This window comes from Colletes gigas, unplaced genomic scaffold, assembly GCF_013123115.1.
Source record: "Colletes gigas isolate AHSC1104 unplaced genomic scaffold, ASM1312311v1 Colletes_gigas_Sc00005, whole genome shotgun sequence".
Lineage (NCBI taxonomy): Eukaryota > Metazoa > Arthropoda > Insecta > Hymenoptera > Colletidae > Colletes > Colletes gigas.
Window position 1 is genome coordinate 8,698,129 of NW_025106634.1, and position 19,287 is coordinate 8,717,415.

The following is a 19,287-nucleotide window of genomic DNA, read 5'->3' on the forward strand; positions in this document are numbered from 1 at the left end:
TACAAATACTCCCGAAATCCTACGCACTTTCGAGAAAAAAAATCGATTTGATATTGAAATTTTTCGGTGAAATTGAAAAATTTCAAATCCGTCTAAAAAAATTATTTTCCATTGCAGGGGTCAATTACAATCATTTTTAGTCATTACAGATACTCTCGAAATCGTACCCACTTTCTCGAAAAAAATTCAATATCCGCTGTAACTTTGTTTTTTGGATTTGAATGGTTCTATTAATCATATTCCGCGGAATAACATCTAACGGGTGCTAGATCCCAGCTTGAAATTTATCTGGACAACGGAAAGGATTAAAAAAAAAAAGAAACAATATTTTCTTTCCAATAAAAAAAATTTTTTCCCCGTCTAATGAAATTATATTCAACATTTGTTTAAACCACGATATTCATTTTCGATGCAAATGTTTTGAACGATGCACTTTCTTCGTGAATATGTTTGCATACATTCGAGTAAAAAGTTTCTTCAATTACAAGTATGAATAAAAACAGAGCCCCCGGGGGCAACCTATCAGTATAAAAGATAAAAAATTTGAATACTGTTAAGCAACTTCATTCGGGTAAAATGTTAAACAGCTCGTATTTGAGATCCAAAGTCGATCTTCGCGTACTTTTTCAAACCCGGGAAGCCAAAGACAGACAAGGTACATTAATAAACCTTTGAATATATAGTGGGTCACTAAAGTATTCGTCCACCCACCGTACCTACTGAATATCAATTATTTCGTGGAAGTGGTACTAAAATAAAAGAAACAAATGATTGTCACACAAACCTTTATTTCCGTGTCCTTAAAATAAAATTGTACTCAATTTTTTTTAAATATAATTTCAAAAATATATATTTATATTTTAAACAGTGCATAGAAATAAATAAGAAAAAATAAAAGAGAAAAATTTTATGGAATGTTTGTGGTTAAATTGCCTTAAAAACAATTTTCGATTATCGTTAATTGCACTGTTTTGTTTCTAGAAATATTTCGCTTCAAATTTTGAAACGTTCCGGATGCTAAAATGAATGCAGATAAAATTATCGAAAAATAAAAGAAACAAATGATTGTCACACAAACCTTTATTTCGTGTCCTTAAAATAAAATTGTACTCAATTTTTTTTAAATATAATTTCAAAAATATATATCTATATTTTAAACAGTGCATAGAAATAAATAAGAAAAAATAAAAGAGAAAAATTTTATGGAATGTTTGTGGTTAAATTGCCTTAAAAAAAATTTTCGATTATCGTTAATTGCACTGTTTTGTTTCTAGAAATATTTCGCTTCAAATTTTGAAACGTTCCGGACGCTAAAATGGATGCAGATAAAATTATCGAAACGATTAAGAGTGGCGAATTACTGGCCGAATTGAGATTAACCAAACTGAAAATGACAAGTTCTCGGACCTCGATGTCGGTTATTCGAATTCGCCGCGTGTTTGTATATGCTTCGAAGCAAATGCGCAAAAGGCACCATATGTCATTATTGGCCCCCGGGCGCCAAAATACCCTAGCCAAGATCCTGGGTTTCGTAAGCGTGCACACGTACAACGACACAAATATGCTAATATACATTGTACATCACGGGATTATTGACTTTAAAATGTCATGTACACGTACGTTACCGTCAGCTCCAGAAGGGTTAAATTCAACGGTTCGACCGACTACTGACCTCCTCCAGAGATAGCAATGTAATATTGGTACACAGGGTGTGGCACGTAACTGTCGCCACGATTTTTCGGACACTTCCAATGGTACTGTGAGAAACTATTTCCATCAGAAATTACTCGGTTTTCAGTCGGTTACAAATTCTAGTACAAACAATCTTAAAAACAATTTTCGTTTAATAAAAGAGTAAGTTGTTGACTTCATCGTATGGCGTCGTTCAGATTTGATTTCATAGAGTTGTTCCTGATGAAAAGACAAATGCAATGGCCTACTATACTGTGACCTTCGATTGACCTTGACTTCTGTAAACAAAGGTCGAGAATCAATTATATCAGTGCATGTGAAATAATATACATATGATGGTCATCTTGATAAAAACACAAGTGAAACATATATTATTGTTGGAATACTATAATAAATATTGAATTAATGTAAGAAAATCTTTAATAGTATTTGCCCAAACATAATGATAAGGATTCTTGAGTAAAATCGCACCGTTCATGCACGGGCTTCAGAACGGAATCGATAAAATAGGTTTTTTATATAGGGTGGGGCGTAACGGGTGGTACAACCGTGCAATGGTTGATTCTACATGTAAAAATAAGTGGAAAAAAAAGATCAACATTTTCCGGTTCGAAGCCTTGCTTTTTGAGAAAATTCATTTTTATCTTCCGTAATGTTTATTGTTGCTTGGAACTACGTCGCGTTTTAATTTTACTTTTGTGCGATCGACGGATATTGAATTTCACAGTACTTCTCGTTTAATGTAAAAGTTTTGCCAAGAACCAAAAAAAAAACAAAAAACAAATATAATATAATAGTATAGAATGGTTTATTTATGGGCGTCAGAAGTTTTCCATAGGAATATTGTATATCCTTTGGCATGAGCATTCATCGTTTGTGCAGACAAAATATTGAATTCAGAGGGGCACGGTAAACAAAAATATCCCCTATAAAATATTATACAGTATACGGGAAGTATTATATTTACACAACGTAAAGAAACAACAAACCATTGTTTGTTGCACATAGAAACGTAAATTCAACAAAAAAGTAAACATACAATACGCGTGCTGCGAGCTATCGATATATTCCTTTTGGTCCTGGATTTTAAGTAATATTTTTAATCACGTTTTACTGGATGACAATTCTTTTTAAATAGTTTTTCACAAATTTTACAATTAGAATGTTAAAATGTATCGACGATAGGTAAATATAGAGCAAAATACATATTTGCACAAAACGATAAATTTAATATTACATTGTACTATGTGGAAATTGCTTTGTTCGCTATTCCAACAAAATTTCCATACCATTGGCCACATTAATTCGACAAATATTCCGTGCACCGTAAATATGCATCGTCAAAGCAGGTCAAAGAAGAGTGAACTTAGTTTTAAATATTTTACAATATTTTTCAGCTCCCCTCTGTCATTTTGGTTTTAACAAAACACGTCGTGGAAAAATACCGTTACGATGTATTGTTGGGGGACTTGGTCGCCATTTTGGTATCTTCGGTTCGTCCGTAATCGAACCGAAAAATCGAGAGAAAAAGATTGTTGTAACGGAATGTTTAACGAGCTTTATATTACAGGCGTATCTTATTCCTAATAGCTGCGTGTTTGTAACGGTTTCAGATTAAATTACATCGTCACGGGGTAGCAGCTTTCCAAAGAACCGATTAGCCGACGAGGGAATCGCGTGTGTGGCAAACGAGAAGTCACGCTCGTCGCGATATGTACGCGCGAACGGCGTTGTCGCAGAAAAGAAAGACACCGGTGAAAAATGGGACGGCAAAGTGATCCTTACTGCGTCGTAGTTCGAAGGAATATATATATATACACACATATATATATATATATATATATATATAGGTAACGAGGATCCGCGAAGAAGAAGAAAGAGTATAAAAAACGTAACGGTGGAATTGGACCAGACTGCGGCACGATCGAGTGCTGAATGTATTATAAGAAAAGTAGTCTGTTGTAACGAATAAAATAAGAGATAACGTTGTACAGGGTGTTCCACGATTGAACGATCAAACGGCGGCAATATATTTTATGGATAGAAATAAGAAAATGTTGCGTGAGCGTAGATGTATAGCTCGTTCCATCGAAATACGAAGTGGGATGTGAACAATGGCTGGTCACGTGACAAATATTCCATTGGTCCGTCGTGTCCATGTTTTGTGTTCCATACAGTATTTTCCATTTTCATTACTCTGTCTGGTAGGTTTATATATTTTCTCTCGTTGACGTAGAGCGTATAGAGTCGTACAGTGATCGATAAATTTTATTGTATTCGAGACATAACCTCTTACTGCGTCACGTGGGTTTGTTTGGATCCACTTGGTGGTTTCATGGAACGGTGCTATAAAAACTGCTTTATTAAAGAGTTGTAACGAAAAGTATTTTCATTTAATTGCGACTAGAACATAATGTATTATGGGGAGAAAAGTAAAAGGAAATGTGAAATTGAAACTTTCTATCTCCCTCCAATGCATTTGACGTACAATCTTAGTTTTAGAAATAAATTGAAGTTGAAAGAATCCATATGTGCTCTAATATAAACCAAAAATCGAGGGAAAACTTTATCCAACCACCTATTTACGAATCCGAGTAACTCGAGGATTGTCTTGGTCAAATATTTTCACTGTAACTGTTTAATAAAGCAATCGTTGGCCCCTACGTTTATCTCCATCGCGTTTCTACGCGTAAAACGTATTGGAGCGGTTCGATCTTAACTCTAAGGCACCCCAATTATATATAAAAAAAAAAAGCAATCGATGATTAAAAAAGAAATAATAGTTCGTTGAAACGTATCGTTCGATACCGAATACAAGGAAGGAACACCGTTTTATTTGCTGTGTTGAGGGTTAAAAGACAATACATTGTACTTGCCAAAGGAAATGTACGAATTATTGTTGAGAAGCAAATAAGAATTTTAATCGTTCCGTTATGATGGTATTTACTATATGGTATATAGGCTATGTTACGCTTTAAAGCGGATGGGGATCGCGGAGTGATTCGGTTGGTCGGGTGCGAGAGGCGGGCGCACCAAGGGCGTGAAAATGGTCTTCCACCGCGTAAATTGCGAATCCGGATCAGAGGTTCCCAAATAAATCTGGATTATCTCTGAATTCGATCTGGATGTCCGGGCGAGTCGTAGCTTCTGAATGGAAATAAACAATAGATTTCGCGCGGGAAAGGCAAGTAAATACAGGGCACGGCGCAGGACCGGATGTAGGGTAAGTCGAACTACGAAATAATCTAAAAGTGACCAAATTTATTCTTTCGACGTTCAAACGCCAATTTCTATACTCTGATCTACAGAGCTGGATAAAACTATTAACACAGCATAAATAATAACAACGATGTATTATTTGAGCATTTTATGGTCGAACAAAAGTATTGGCACTGTAAAATAATGCTCGCAACCAATCGAATAACAAAGTCTTAATGTTTCCTTTTAAGGACTCGAGTTAAAATTTGATCGTGTATGATTTATCGTAGGAAAGTAAATATAATAAAAAATGGAAATTCGTATTGATGAGAGGGGACGCCATTACCCTTGAGCCGGTCCTGGCATCGAGAAATGCACAGCAATCGATTCTTCTTTCTCTGTTGATTCGTTTCATTGTCTACTAGTGTTACGAAACTATTTAAAACGAACGAGCCGTTTCTTCGCGGGAGTTGAAAACGTATACCGGACTATGTTCGTAATAGAATTGTACGAAATCGTTTACGAGAGACATACAGGGTGTTCGGCCACCCCAGGGAAAAATTTTAATGGGGGATTCTAGAGGCCAAAATAAGACGAAAATCAAGAATACCAATTTGTTGATGGAGGCTTCGTTAAAAAGTTATTAAAAAATTTCAAATCATTCTAAAAAAATTATTTTCAGTTGCAGGGATCAATTACAATCATTTTTGGTCAATAGACATATTCCTGAATTCCTACTCACTTTCGAGAAAAAAATTCGAGTAGGTGCTGAGATATTCGAAAAAATTAAAAAATTTCAAATCGTTCTGAAAAAATTATTTTCAGTTGCGGGGGTCAATTACAATATTTTTTGGTGAATAGGCATACCCTGGAAATCCTACGCATTTTCGAGAGAAAAATTCTTTACCGAAAATACAATGTCTGACCATACCGTTGGCATGTTTCACTGAAATTTCATGCAAATCTTTAAAATGTCGTAACTCCTGAACGGATTGGCCGATTTTAATGTTTCAAACGGCAAACAACGCGTATTTTGGTGAAGAATATGCAGAAATTCTAACAATATTCGAAAAGTTGTTCCTTAACCCCGTAAAGGTGAGAAAAACTCCATAAAAGAGGTTCACTCTTCAAACAGCCATAACTCTTAGAATAGTGATTATATTGGATTGAAATTTTAGAAGGATGTAGAGTTCATGGGTACCTACAAAAAAGTATTAAACAACTTTTCTGTAGAGCGTCAAACAAAATTACTAAAAATCAAAAACTAATATCTAAGAAAAATCGACAGGGGGTAGGTGCCTAAATTTTTCGGCGAAAAAAAAAATTTCAAATCGATCTAAAAAAATTATTTTCGGTTGCGGGGGTCAATTACAATCATTTTTTATCATTACACATGCCCCCCAAATCGTACGCACTTTCGAGAAAAAAATTCCTTACTGAAAATCTAATTAGGTGCCTAAATTTTTCAACGGAGAAAAAAAATTGCAAATCGTTGTGGAAAAATTATTTTCGGTCGCGGGGTTCAATTGCAGTCATTTTTGGTGAATAGACATACCCACGAAATCCTGCCCAATTTCGAGAAAAAAAATATAGGTGTGAAATTATTCGACAAAATTAAAAGATTGCAAATCGTTGTGGAAAAATTATTTTCGGTTGCGGGATTCAATTGCAGTCATTTTTGGTGAATAGACATACCCACGAAATCTTGCGCATTTTTTGAGAAAAAAATTCAGTAAGGACGGCACTTCGGTAATGAATTTTTTTTCTCGAAAATGGTTAGGATTTTGATGGTATGTCTATGAACGAAAAATGTTTGCAATTGAACCCCGCGACAGAAAATAATTTTTCCAGAATGATTTTAAACTATAATTTCGCCGAAAAGTTGTCCGGTCGGTATGGAACTTTAAACGTTAATAACTTTTTAACGAGGCTTCCATCAACAAATTGGTATTCTTGATTTTTGTCTTATTTTGGCCTCTAGAATCCCCCATTAAAATTTTTCACAGGGGTGGCCGAGAACACCCTGTATACGGGTCGCTGTATCCGAGGGAAACTTACCAACACGTCGAACTTCGATAATTCGATCGATCGATGAGATCAGCCTCGTTAAGAATTAATACGCCAAACTTTGTAGATCGCTTGTACCACTTACATCCCCGGTATTCTTTGTGTTCTTCTTTTCGTGAGATATGTGTTTCCAAGGGCAGCTAAATTGATATATTCTAACAAGAACATAGTCCTGATTTAGTTGATCGAAGAACATAAACGATGTAGTAGCAAAACCACAACTAGTTATCGCAGCACAGAGAACGTTAAACGAAAGACAGTCGAAGAACAGGTAAATAATATCGGTCTTGAGTTTCACGTTATCTGTAATGCAATACACATAAAGCGGCTAAACACGATCCAACAATTTTGGGCATCTGAGCTCAGGGGTATAACTTCGACACCGTTATCCGGTGATGTAGAAACGCAATTTATAAAGTGTTCATCCGTGTATTACGCATTTCGTTATCGGTGTACACGCAGCGTCGTAATAATAACGAGAAATCAGTTGTTAGAGTCGTATCTATACCTACGTTGTACTCTGTAAGTCAAGTTATATTCACAATGGCTGCCACGAGCGAATTAATTTTTTCATCCATCGTCGAGCGAGACATGTGAAACCAAATTGGACGCGTGGACCTAAATTTAAATCGTTCGAATCGGACCAGAATAACGACCGTTGTATTTTATTCGGATAAGTTTCCAACGAGGCGTCGATCGCGTTTTCCTTTTTGTGACCGTTATGCGTGAATATCGAATGAATGCGGACATCGAAGCAATGAATAACGGGCGAATGACGAACCAAGATTTCAGTAATCAAAATAAAGGAAATAAAAATTCTAACGGTTACACATTGTTTATAGATTAATTGGAAATTAGTGTAAGCTCGTTATAACAAAACCGTACACCGACAGTCATTTAATTGCGAGCAAATCATACCTTGATTTCGAAATTGTGTATATTGGTCTGGGAAACTTGAGAAAATATTTAAACTATATTATTATACCACTCGAACCTTCTCCCATTTCCTAACGAAAAAATCTTCATTTATTCCATTAATTTTTTTACACTTTATACGAAGCAATAGGTTTTATGGCGGACATTTACTTACGTACTATTCTATTGGTATTGATTTTCATGATTCTTACAAAAATTTCACCGAGAAACAATAAAGAGGAAAGTTTCGATACTTTTAAATATGGTTTCCTACGTGAATAAATGACCGCCACTGTAAATGCTAGTTTCCGTTACAAATTGATCATTTGCGTAAAACAACACGCAACGTACGACGATACTTTTATGTATTTAATTCCCAATATTTCTCCGATCAAATTTACTGGATTGAAATAAAAACGATCAATCCATAAACAGGAAAGAATAATTTATAATATTAATAATAAAATTTTATCACGTACAAGAAATATAATTTTAATCCCACATTTATGCCAACTTGTCTCCCTTCTATTTGCACGATCAAACAGTTTTCAGGGGATCTGCATCACTTTCGGACACGCTCACTTTCACAGACTTGTTCAGCATATTGAATAAAGTACACGCGAACGATTCCAGAAAACCACGCTCGGAATCAGAATGATTAGTGAGTATAACGTTGATTCCCTTGTGCACTGCGTCGAGAACGTCGTGGTGCAACATCTCCCCGGTAAGGTACAAATCAGCAGTCGTGTTCTTTAAAACGGTCACACCGGACCCAGCGCAAAGAGCAACGGTGCTAACGGAACCATCTGAAACGCAATTAGAATTCATTTATAAGGATAAACTACAACCAAATTATTAACGATCGATTTTACAGTTCGATACCTGTTTGACGACCGCGCGCTAATCTAACATGTTTCAAACCAGTACGCTGTTTCACCAATTGCACAGCTTCGTCGATAGAAATTTTCTTACTTAGAGTGCACAATCGTCCAAAACCATACTCTTGGTTGTTCGTATCCACTTCTATCGGCCTGCTACTGCCGAGCACTTGCATTAAAAAATATCGTTAATCGTAAAGTAATTACTAAAACTTCAACAAATGTAACATCATAAATTTACCATTTTCAAATGCTGAAGCCAACCAATCGTTCACACCGCCTTTCACCGAGTCGAAAGTGGTGTGTGGAGAGTACACAGCTATCCTGTTTTCTAAACATTTAGCCACGATTCTCTCCTACAAAGGAAACATAATTTTATAAAAAATCTGCAGAGAGTATAGTAATACATTTGTTTAATACCTTCCATGTTCGAGTTGTTACTGACTTCATAGGTGCGAATATCAGTGGATGATAAGTAATGATCATATCGGTTTTTAAGTTCAGGGCTTCTTGCATGACATCTTCGGTCAGATCGTTTGTTAGCAGAATGTGCGAGATCAGTTTTGTTTCTGTAGGCTCAACGAGCAATCCCACGTTATCCCAAGACGCTGCGAGCGGTAAATCGGCAAATGTTTTCAATGCGCCCACGACGTGTGTCAAAGGAACACCAGCTGTATTAAGACTCGCTCCACTCATCGTGCGTGGTATACTGTAATCTTTGACTATAACGAAAGAAGTTAAAATCCTGTAGCCGCGTTTCAATCCAGTATATCGTCTAAACATTTATATATACCTAAAATCAAACGACAGAATCTCTAACATAGATCATAATTACATCAATCTATATACATTTTATACTAAAGAAGAATAGGGATCTAGCGATGCAAACTTTCGTTCTTTAAATACGTTTATTATCGAAAAATTTAATAACATATACCACTAATCGTACTATTCGCTATAAAACCAAATTTTCACTAGTCCATCGTCACTGGCTGATGCTAGTTGTCCGGGAACAGTAGGATTCCATTGCACGCAATTCACGTCTTGGGTGTGAGCAGTCTCCATTGAACAAACCATAGTAAAAGACGATTGATGAGGATCAGAATCACTGTCCTCTTTAAATATTCTAATGATATCATCACCACATGCAGTCACTAGTAAGCCAGTCGTTTTGCACCAATCGATATCGTAAATTGCTCTGGTATGATAACCAGATATCGTACACACGCACTTCCAAGTGGGTTCATTGTTTGGCGTTACGATTCCAGGCTCGTTACCAGGCTTATATTCTTGCCATATTTTTACCGTTTGGTCATCGCTGCATGTTGCTATCCGAGTCCCGGTTTTATCCCACGTGAGGCTCCAAACTGTCGACGTGTGAGACGATAGTGTTGCCACGCACGACCAATCATTGTCCGCTGCGTCCTCCTTGAATATCTTTGCTGTGTTGTCGTAACTGGCAGACGCCAGAATTTCTTCGTTAGGATGCCATCTTACCTATCGACATTACAAACGATTGTTAACAATATCAGTCAATACTTAAAACTATATAAGTGCTCTTTTAATTCTGTTAAAGGATGATTATCACTTTCATAATTAGCACGTAATATGTACTTACCTTTTTTACATCTTGAGTGTGAGCATTAATGACAGCAGCACACTCGTATTCGTCATCGTTCACTTCCCATATCCAAACAGATTTGTCTCTACTACATGTAGCTAACAACTGCCCACTACGAGACCAACTAACACTTTTCACTTCGTTCTCATGTCCTTCTAACGTCGCGTTACATTCAAACTGTCCAGACTTTTTGTCCCATACAGCGGTCGTTGCATCAAAACTAGCAGATGCTATGTAGTTGCCGCAAGGTGACCACGCTATTTCTCTAATTGTCCTTGTGTGTCCCTCGGTAAGAATGGTTTTAGTAACCCATTTAGGTTCCTGAGGTCCCCATATTATAACAGTTTTGTCTTCGCCGCACGACGCGATGCAAGTACCCTTAGGATGCCAGCAAACATTCCACACCCTTCCTCTATGACCGCTTAAAGTTTGTTTTAATTCCAATGTACCCATCTCTACCTGTAACAATACAACTTTTTAAACTTTAAATGCTCGTCTTCGTGAATTGCTACGCAAAGAAAGCTTTTCGTAGGAGTTACAGGTGTGAAATGTTTGCACATCATGTTTGGTATCAAAAAAACGAACTGGTACTGTACAAAAACGAACGATACCGACTATATAATTAGTGGAAATCGTAAATAATGATTTCCTACGAAATATTACGACCAACACCGATAAATAAACGTTACATGTGTTTACCATTACACTTACGATATACGTTTTGAAGATTTTTTTATTGCCACGTTGTAAAGAAATGAATTGTCAAAAGTTGCAATCGTATTTATATGCTTTGCAGTCAATTATGATAAAGAGTATACACAAAAATGATAAGACAAAATATATCCTTCGTTAAATATCACGTGTACTATATAATCATGAACCAATTCTCGACAAGACGAGAAATCATTGAAAACACGATTAAATTATATTTGCATAAAACAAGTATTATTATCGTATTATTATCATTATTATTATCGTTATTCGTATAAATAATATAATAGTATTGTGTATAAATTAAATTGGACCTAATTACTATTGAAAATAAACTTTATGGGAAATGTTAAGATCGATTGAAAATACAGAGTTTCGTAAATTATTAATTTTGTTGCATCTTATAATGCAAAGTTTAAAAAACAAATTTATATGAGGTTGAAAGGGAATTTTCATTTGGAACGCATGTAACACGGATTCATGCCGAATGAAAACTATAGTCCATCGATGCTTAAGATTAAAGTCTCTATTATGTCTTAAATCGAGGAATTACTATCTGGTATATACTTTTATTTAACGAAGTAACATTTGAGAAACGTTGATTTTGTAATAGAAGGTTAAGTATTGTTGTTCTATAGTGTTTCGTGTCTCGGTATGAAAATGGCGGGAACTGGCGGAAATTGGCGGGAATTGGCGGGATCTGTGGAACTGCAGCGACCACAATTATGTTCACGATCTAAATTCATTATATTTTATTTCCAATTTTTATTACACGTAAATACAAAACAATTAAATTACAGTTTACGAGCAAATATAATTATCAATCTGACACTGTATTGTATGGCGTTGATACCGACAATGCGTCTGCGTCCGTTATAGGCAACATTCGAGTACAAGAATCAGGTGTTCTAAACATTCGAGAGAAACACAATAATTTCGTTAATCGTGTTCGATCGGTATTTCGTCGAAATAGATAAATACTTACACATCTTTCAGGAGAAGTAGCACATGCTTGTGTTCGATCCCTTCTAACCACAAATTTAATAACTCCTCTCGTTTGCATCTCAGTAATTGTTTACAAGCGTTCAAATTCTCTTTGACCGCATGAATTTTCTCCCGCGAGGCGGTCACCTTTTCCGATAAAGCACTAAATATCTGCAACGAAGAGAAACAAAATATCAATGCCATATATAGAAACCTACTATTGTATTTTGTATGTCGCAATGCTTACTTGCATAACTTGTGCAAGATCTTGATCATGTAACGATACCAACTCGTCAAGTCGTTGATCGCTCTTTTTATATTCTTTTTCAAGTTTAGCCTTTTCTATTTCTCGTTGTTCATTAGTTTCGCTTGCTGAGAGAGCACGAATCACAGAAATTAATAAGCCACTCTGCAAGAAACAACGGATTAAAAAGCTATGAAAATAGTACAAATTAATTGTAAAAGATGTTGCAGTCTGTTAAAACTTAATTATTAACGGAGTATAAACTGACCAAACTTACAGTTTCTTTGGTTGGTTTGATACCCCTTGGAGGTTTTGTTGGAGGTATTGAATTCATTTTGTGTTGCTCGAACAAGATAATGCGAAAAACAAATTGAAAATTTTAGAATTCTCTTCTCTTCTTTTGTACGATCGAACAAATGTTTTTGTGTACGGCTCACCAACCGTTTATTAATAGGTTATGTTATGTTATGCATAGTTTGGCGTTAGAACTCGTACAATCTTAAAAACCGTTTGTTAAAATGATTGTCGAAAATGACTGTGAACGTGCTGTAAATAATTATTTATACGTAGAAATCATTACTGTTTTAAACACTGATCGTACGCAGCGATGTTTTTAAGAATGACATTAGGCAACATGACAGTTGACACAACGCCATCGCACATATACATATCTTTACATCCTGTTTTACGATATCAAAGGCATCAATCATACAAAAGTTATTTATCTAAATAATTGTAACAATTTATTTTATTGACGTACAACTTGATATACAACTTAAGATATCCATGTTTTTAAACTTATCATACAGTTCAATGTAAATTTCTTGTACAATATATATTAACTAGTCGTGATTGAAAATAACGTATACGTTTATTGCCAATTATAAAATCAAAAGCAAAACAACATCTCTTATAATTTTTAATACCGCCGGAGAAATTCGTTTCTCTTAAATATTATTTTCTCAAATTTGGTCGTACACATATTCGTAACATATAATTATTGCATTGCATCGTTCGCATCATTTACATACAAGTTTCAAAAATTTTAAGCAAGAACATATAAAACACCATTTCCCTGGATGATTCTACTTAAAATTTCGTGTTGGTTTGAGAAAAGAAAAATAAAATGTTACGCGCGACTATCGATGAAAGTCGTTTCTCGATTTATAGTTAAATCTACTGTGAATATGACTTTCGTCGTTTAATAAAAGTATCACGGTATGTATTATACAATTGTATTGTGTGATACTTTTATATTAAGGCCTTGTATGTGTTATTTTACACGCGATCTTCGATATACTTTCTCGAAAATCAAATACAAAGAAAAGTATTGTGCTACATCGCGTTGAAGAGTCGTTGGTGGCAGAATTTCGTATCAACTGAAAGTCGTAAGTTCATTTGCACCGAGTTTGAAATTCGATATAATTCTGTTCGCGTTAAACGTGCCAAATTAGAAACTTTACAACCATTTCCGTTTAAAGATATTTATAATATCTGTAACATGCAATTGTAGTACAAATGTTTCACCTTTGTATTTGTGAGATCTTAACTGGTCGATAATGCCTTCCTATTTATTCTACATTTTTTTTTTATAATAATATACTAAAACAAAAACATTTGAAGGAGTCAACTTAAATTAATAATTATCCACACCAGATAAATGATCAAGCTATTACTGCCGCGAATACCAATAGGTCAGGAACAAAGTTGAAAAAAAAAAAAAATGTACCGAGTGTGCAATAAATTAGATAATACCAATGTCATAGATCGTTCAGGAATGTATACTGTCAATAAAGGTTCGATTATTTATAGATGATTACTTCAGACAAATAACTATTGTTTCAACGTGATAAAATATACATTAAAACGTAAGGCTTCCGTGTTTTAATTTTACATCTGCGGCAACTGATCGATAGGCGTCGCAAATCTGAAATCTTCCGGGAACAATTTCCCCGCGTGAGGATACATTAGCTTGTACGACTGTCTGATCGTAACATCAGCCACGCCAGCGATATCACCGATCTCTTTTTGCGATCTTTTATCCTCGGAGGCCTGAATAACAACGACACAATACGTGAAAATGACGAAAGAAATTAACGGACGAACAATTCTGCTAATTATCACAAATACCTGTGATGCCATGTATATTGCAGCAGCAGCTACGGAGATTGGCGATCGTCCGGGTACGATATCGATCTCTACCGCTTTCCTCGCGATATGCGTAGCAGCTCTTTGCACCATGTTGGGAAGACCGAGATTGGAACAGAACCTAGACATAAAGTCTCCCGTTGTGATGAGATCCACGCTGGTTTCCAGCGCTTTCAGAATTAATTTGAAACATCGTCCAATTTCCTTTTTGCTGATTTTGCTGACCGCGCAAATCTCCTTGAAAGTACGCGGCACGCCTTCTTGTCTGCAGGCAATGTACAAACAAGCCGAGGCGATGGCGTCGTTCGCGCGACCCTTCAAATTCTTACCATCGTGGACTTGTTTAAATAAATTATTCGCCCTGTCGACGATCGTTTTCGGTAAATTAATGCGATCAGCCATTCCGTTGATTTCACGAAACGCATTGATCAATGCTCTGTCCGAACTGCTCATCTAGAAAATAATACAATCTGTTAAACAAATAAAGATATTACACGTAATATAATAAACATTGGCGCTTACTGTACGTCTGTTTTGATATTTTGAAGCACCGAAAGCATCGAACGACGCTGCTCCAGTTCCAGGGCCGATCATGGTGGATAAATCCGAACCGTTAAGAAGCGGATTTTCTGGCCCACCGACACGAGATGGATCGACACCTGCTTTCTCATTGCTAAATGTTCTCCATTCCGAACCGACATCTATGACCCTATTGCAAGAATGAATCAGAGTTCGGGTTGTTTAAAAATTCTGAATATATCACTTTGCTGATATCTATAGTTACCTATCTCCTACGACCAATCCACACTCTGAACAAATTTGATCTCCTGCCCTATAGTCTTCGATCAGGGGTGCATCCGGATGTGCGTAACAACAAACTTTGTTTGTATCATTTCTGTAAAAGAAGAACTAAGAAAATGTATGCTATATATCGCTGTATGCATGCATATGCATATAAATAGATGTCTTTATCACCCGTAATAGTCGCATTTCCGTAGTCTTGCTATTCTTTATTATCTATGTTTGTCTTCGACGAACAAAAAGGTTGAAAATTTGACCCGACATGTACTTAGGCACGAGTGTAATAAAATTACGATGGTCGAGTTTCCGACGAATGAAAGAACGAAGTGCGTATAAACCTGAGCGTAAAGGAAACGAAACGTGTTACTCCGTCGGGCAATTAATCACGAGTATATGGAAAATAAACAAACACTGTTAGATTTCATAACCTAGCACACGACATTGTCTCGTTTCCGGATTAACGCGGTCCAGTACGATATTGCGATACTTTACAAAGTAAGGCACCATAACGAGCGACGTTAGAGTCGGTTGAAATATGTTAGGTGAAGGTTTTTGCAAAATTTACCTCGACGAACTTGCCATATTTCGGATTCGTGTTTTTTATTTTCTGCCGCGTATGTCAATGCAGCACCCAACGAACCTGCATACAGTGCATACATGTGCACTGAGCTATACGAAATTAATTGGACATAGTCCAATACTCAAAACATAACAAAGTGTTAAACAAACTAATACTACTCAGACGTATCGAAGCTCGAAGCTAATCGTACCAAGTTAAATGTCTTTAAGAATTTGTACAGAATAAAAGGAATCGAACGAAAGGAACGTAATTTCATTAATGTTCGATATTCTAGTTATTATGTTCTTCGAGGTTGTTAACCCTTTTAGTGCCAGCGGGCCGATCTATCGGCCCGCGGTCCTTATGCGAAAACTGCCAAGGGCCGATGCGTTGTGGCGGACCGACCGCCCAGCGCGCTCACATGCTGAGGGACTTTTTCTGTGCCTCGTTTGGAGGCCCTCGCTTGTTTACGTTCAGATCATTATTTCTCTGAGTGCCAAGTGGCATTCGTTTACACTTGATCTTTATCTCCGATGCCAATAGTATAGACCACACCACACCATGCTTCAGTTCATTTGGTTTTTCTTCAGTCTTTCTCTGGCGTCTGTTAGTGAAAGTCGAAGCGTTTTCCTGATTTCTTCTATTCCAATATTTGGTTTTAGTCAGTTCATATATTATTTTGAAATAATACCTCGGTCAATAATGGCAGAGCAAGTTCAGAAAGATACTGCAGAAAGTTTGGTGCCATCACACTTTGACAACGGCAATGCATCATCGAATAGTGATGACTCGCTCATCCATCCTGTTGGACTTACTTCATCAAGAAGACGAAGAATATTGTCATCCGAAAGTGAATTTTATAAGCGCGCATATCAAATCGGCCCGTGGCATTCTTCGCATGTACTCCGTAAAATGCCTGGCACTAAAAGGGTTAAAACGTGTATTTCCGTAAAATAAATTTTACAAAATTTTTTTTTCATTATGGGTACTTTGCTTATGTGCGCCTACATAGGTCGGAAAGTAAAAATGCCTGGGCAGTCGAGAATCTCGGCTCGAGAATCCAAATCGTATGCCGTTGACGGGAGGTCGGATTTCAGTTGTTAAGAGCGAGAAGGCAAATGTGAGCCTTTCTCTCTCGACTTCCACGAAGCGGTCCGAAATTACTTCGCCATCCATGAGAAGAGGATGGTAAAATCACCTCTGAATTTTTAGGGTCTGTGTCTGTATGGTAGTCAGATTAGGCTACAAAAGTCTACTCGTATACCTGGTCTGTGGTATACCTCATCTGTGATTCCTGTTGTTCTCTTAGCATTGCTGGTTTATTCTTTTCTGGATTGGTAACGTTGCATGTGACATGACCATATAGGAGAACTGTTTTACCCACCGAGCCATGTGACAAACATGGGGGTCGGTCGTTCAGTTCCGTGTGGCGTCAAACAAACGAAACACGCGATCGTATACTTCGTCCATGATTTACTTTCGATTATTTACAAAATTGTTCTGCCTCTCAATTTTTAGTTACAATTCCAAACATTTAAGAGTGCTGGGCTTGTATTCCAGTCAAAATCGAACAGAAAGTTTCATCGAACCTATTGCATCCTATACCTTGACTGTGGTCGTATGATTTTATCGATTCTTTATCTAGAAAACGCGTGATATCTCATTGACTCATCATGTTTTTGAAGTACCGTCGAACACTCATCTTCTTAATGAAACGTCTCCGATCTCGTGAACAACACGAGATACAATTATTATAGAAAAAGAACAACAAATTATTCACTCAGGCGCCGATTTACACACGTTCGCACGTTCGTCGACATTTAACTAACAGTGTCGGAAGAAAATGGGTTCGATTCAAAGAAGTGTAACGTGATATCGTACTTGGTAAACAAATATTACTACCAGACTACGTTTTAAAAATCTGTGAACATTTAAGACGAGGCTACGATTACGAAGAAAGTGTTTCCAGTGATAATATAACGAATCGACGAAATGATTGGTGGTAACCGGATTAAAAAATTGAGTTCTTTGTCAATTCGATTTACAATTATTCTATAGATATAGACAAAGATTATATTGCACGAAGATGCTTCGATTTTAATATCGATAGGAGTTTCATAAAGTGGTGAAAAGTATTCGAACGTGAAAAATGGGATTCGTCGTTATCGACCGAACGAACTTGACGTGACTTGTGATCGATACGATCCAAAAAGCAAGAGGACGTCCCGTATACGAACTTTGCGATTCAGATTGGAGTATAATAACCTAAAAAAGTGTGCTGCACGTGTACGCCGTAACGTGACGAGTACCACTAGCCAGACGATACGATACGTTTTCGCGGAGATACGAAATTTGTCGATCGACGACCTTCCGACAGCGTGACGACGGAAGTCATAAAGCGTTGTCGAGGTTCTTTTCGTGCCATTGAGCCGGCCGAGTTAGTCATCGACGATCGAACGTGTGTATCACCCACAGGTACACGCCGCCTACATACACGGTGTATCGAAACACAATCACGCCGTTCGGATCGTCGATCAAACGGAAAAAAGTATTTCGCAAAACGATCTTCCCCTCCCCCCCCCATTTTGGCTGGCCAGCGGGCTCGTAACGAGCATAATTCTCGTATTTGGAAATCGCAGGAACGCTCGGTACGCCGGATTGCATAATTGCAGATCGCTTTCGCGATCACGACTCGCCGACGGAATAAATCCAGATATCAATTTGTCTCGAAATAAAACGTTGTTCGACGAATCGAAAGAATACCGATTGGAACTTTTCAAATTTCAACGTTGCCGCGAATCGTATCACGATCGACCGTTTTTGCTTTGGGCGTGAAACGTTATCGACGAAACGTAATATGCACGGTCAGCGTTCGACAGTTTGAACGGATGAAACGCTCCGTGGATCGTCGAAATTTTCGGACACCCTGTGCGTGCACGCATATCGAGTTCTTGATGCTGGCTGGCGTCCTTGGGATCTCCACCATGACTCGAATCGAAAAGGAGCCGTAGGTGCACGACCCATAGTCCGTGGCTCGACGATCGTGTAGCTGTTCCGAAGCTTACCATGCTTCACGGAGATATCGCTAGTGGAAAGTTTCGTCAGACGAAAGTGGTTTATTGCGCGCGACCGCTCACCGCGGCTAAATCGTCCGAGCAACGTGTCCGCATTGTGGAAACCGTACATTCGTGCGTGCTATAGTGGACAGTTTTGGCGGAGATTACGAATTCGCGACCCGTGCACGGGGGAACCCGTGATATATCCGTGATTTCGGTGAGTGTCCATTCACCGTTTGTGTAATTTACCAAACAACGGCCCTTGCTCGAAGGTAATCTCGCACCATCGATTTTTCGTACATTTTTATTTATCGCGGGAGACGGCAGGCGTAACGTTGAAATTTTTGGTTAGGTTGGAATACATCTGAATCACTGAATCGAATGGAAGCTCAGCTGAATAATCGTACGATAGA

At 37.3% G+C, this 19,287-nt stretch overlaps 5 protein-coding genes across 8 annotated transcripts in view; 2 read left to right on the forward strand and 3 right to left on the reverse strand.

The window, feature by feature from the left end:
- LOC122395164 (lachesin-like) overlaps positions 1-3,712 on the forward strand; it is a 79,034-nt gene extending 75,322 nt beyond the window's left edge. Inside the window, exon 7 of the mRNA XM_043392543.1 lies at positions 3,306-3,712. The gene's annotated coding sequence lies outside the window, so the exon portion shown is untranslated. The remainder of the gene's footprint in view (positions 1-3,305) is intronic.
- A 3,211-nt stretch (positions 3,713-6,923) lies between these two features.
- Positions 6,924-11,279, reverse strand: LOC122394994 (probable cytosolic iron-sulfur protein assembly protein Ciao1). Of its 3 annotated transcripts, none has more exons than XM_043392247.1 (5): positions 11,083-11,273; positions 9,171-9,472; positions 8,992-9,106; positions 8,755-8,919; positions 6,924-8,678 (listed from the first exon to the last, which is right to left on the reverse strand). In XM_043392247.1, the coding sequence occupies exons 2-5, from the start codon at positions 9,444-9,446 to the stop codon at positions 8,410-8,412; spliced, it is 825 nt and encodes a 274-aa protein (XP_043248182.1). In that variant the 5' UTR covers positions 9,447-9,472; positions 11,083-11,273; the 3' UTR covers positions 6,924-8,409. The 3 variants fall into 3 exon arrangements, with proteins under 3 accessions (XP_043248182.1, XP_043248181.1, XP_043248180.1); XM_043392246.1 differs by having other exon boundaries at positions 9,171-9,543; positions 11,083-11,272; XM_043392245.1 differs by lacking the exons at positions 6,924-8,678; positions 8,755-8,919; positions 8,992-9,106; positions 9,171-9,472 and adding exons at positions 9,653-10,247; positions 10,369-10,830 and having other exon boundaries at positions 11,083-11,279.
- A 538-nt stretch (positions 11,280-11,817) lies between these two features.
- Positions 11,818-12,959, reverse strand: LOC122395030 (exocyst complex component 4). Its single transcript, XM_043392311.1, has 4 exons — positions 12,588-12,959; positions 12,314-12,475; positions 12,068-12,237; positions 11,818-11,990 (listed from the first exon to the last, which is right to left on the reverse strand). Exons 1-4 carry the CDS (start codon positions 12,642-12,644, stop codon positions 11,903-11,905), a joined length of 477 nt encoding a protein of 158 aa, XP_043248246.1. The 5' UTR covers positions 12,645-12,959; the 3' UTR covers positions 11,818-11,902.
- Positions 12,960-13,100: 141 nt separating this feature from the next.
- On the reverse strand, positions 13,101-15,932 carry LOC122395029 (transcription initiation factor IIB). The gene is made up of 5 exons (XM_043392309.1): positions 15,825-15,932; positions 15,243-15,353; positions 14,981-15,167; positions 14,441-14,911; positions 13,101-14,362 (listed from the first exon to the last, which is right to left on the reverse strand). Exons 1-5 carry the CDS (start codon positions 15,839-15,841, stop codon positions 14,201-14,203), a joined length of 948 nt encoding a protein of 315 aa, XP_043248244.1. The 5' UTR covers positions 15,842-15,932; the 3' UTR covers positions 13,101-14,200.
- A 2,894-nt stretch (positions 15,933-18,826) lies between these two features.
- The window catches only part of LOC122395114 (adenylate cyclase type 2), a 37,285-nt gene continuing 36,824 nt past the window's right edge, over positions 18,827-19,287 (forward strand). Inside the window, exon 1 of one of the 2 annotated variants that reach the window (XM_043392453.1) lies at positions 18,827-19,091. The gene's annotated coding sequence lies outside the window, so the exon portion shown is untranslated. The remainder of the gene's footprint in view (positions 19,092-19,287) is intronic. The other variant, XM_043392451.1, reaches the window with a different exon arrangement.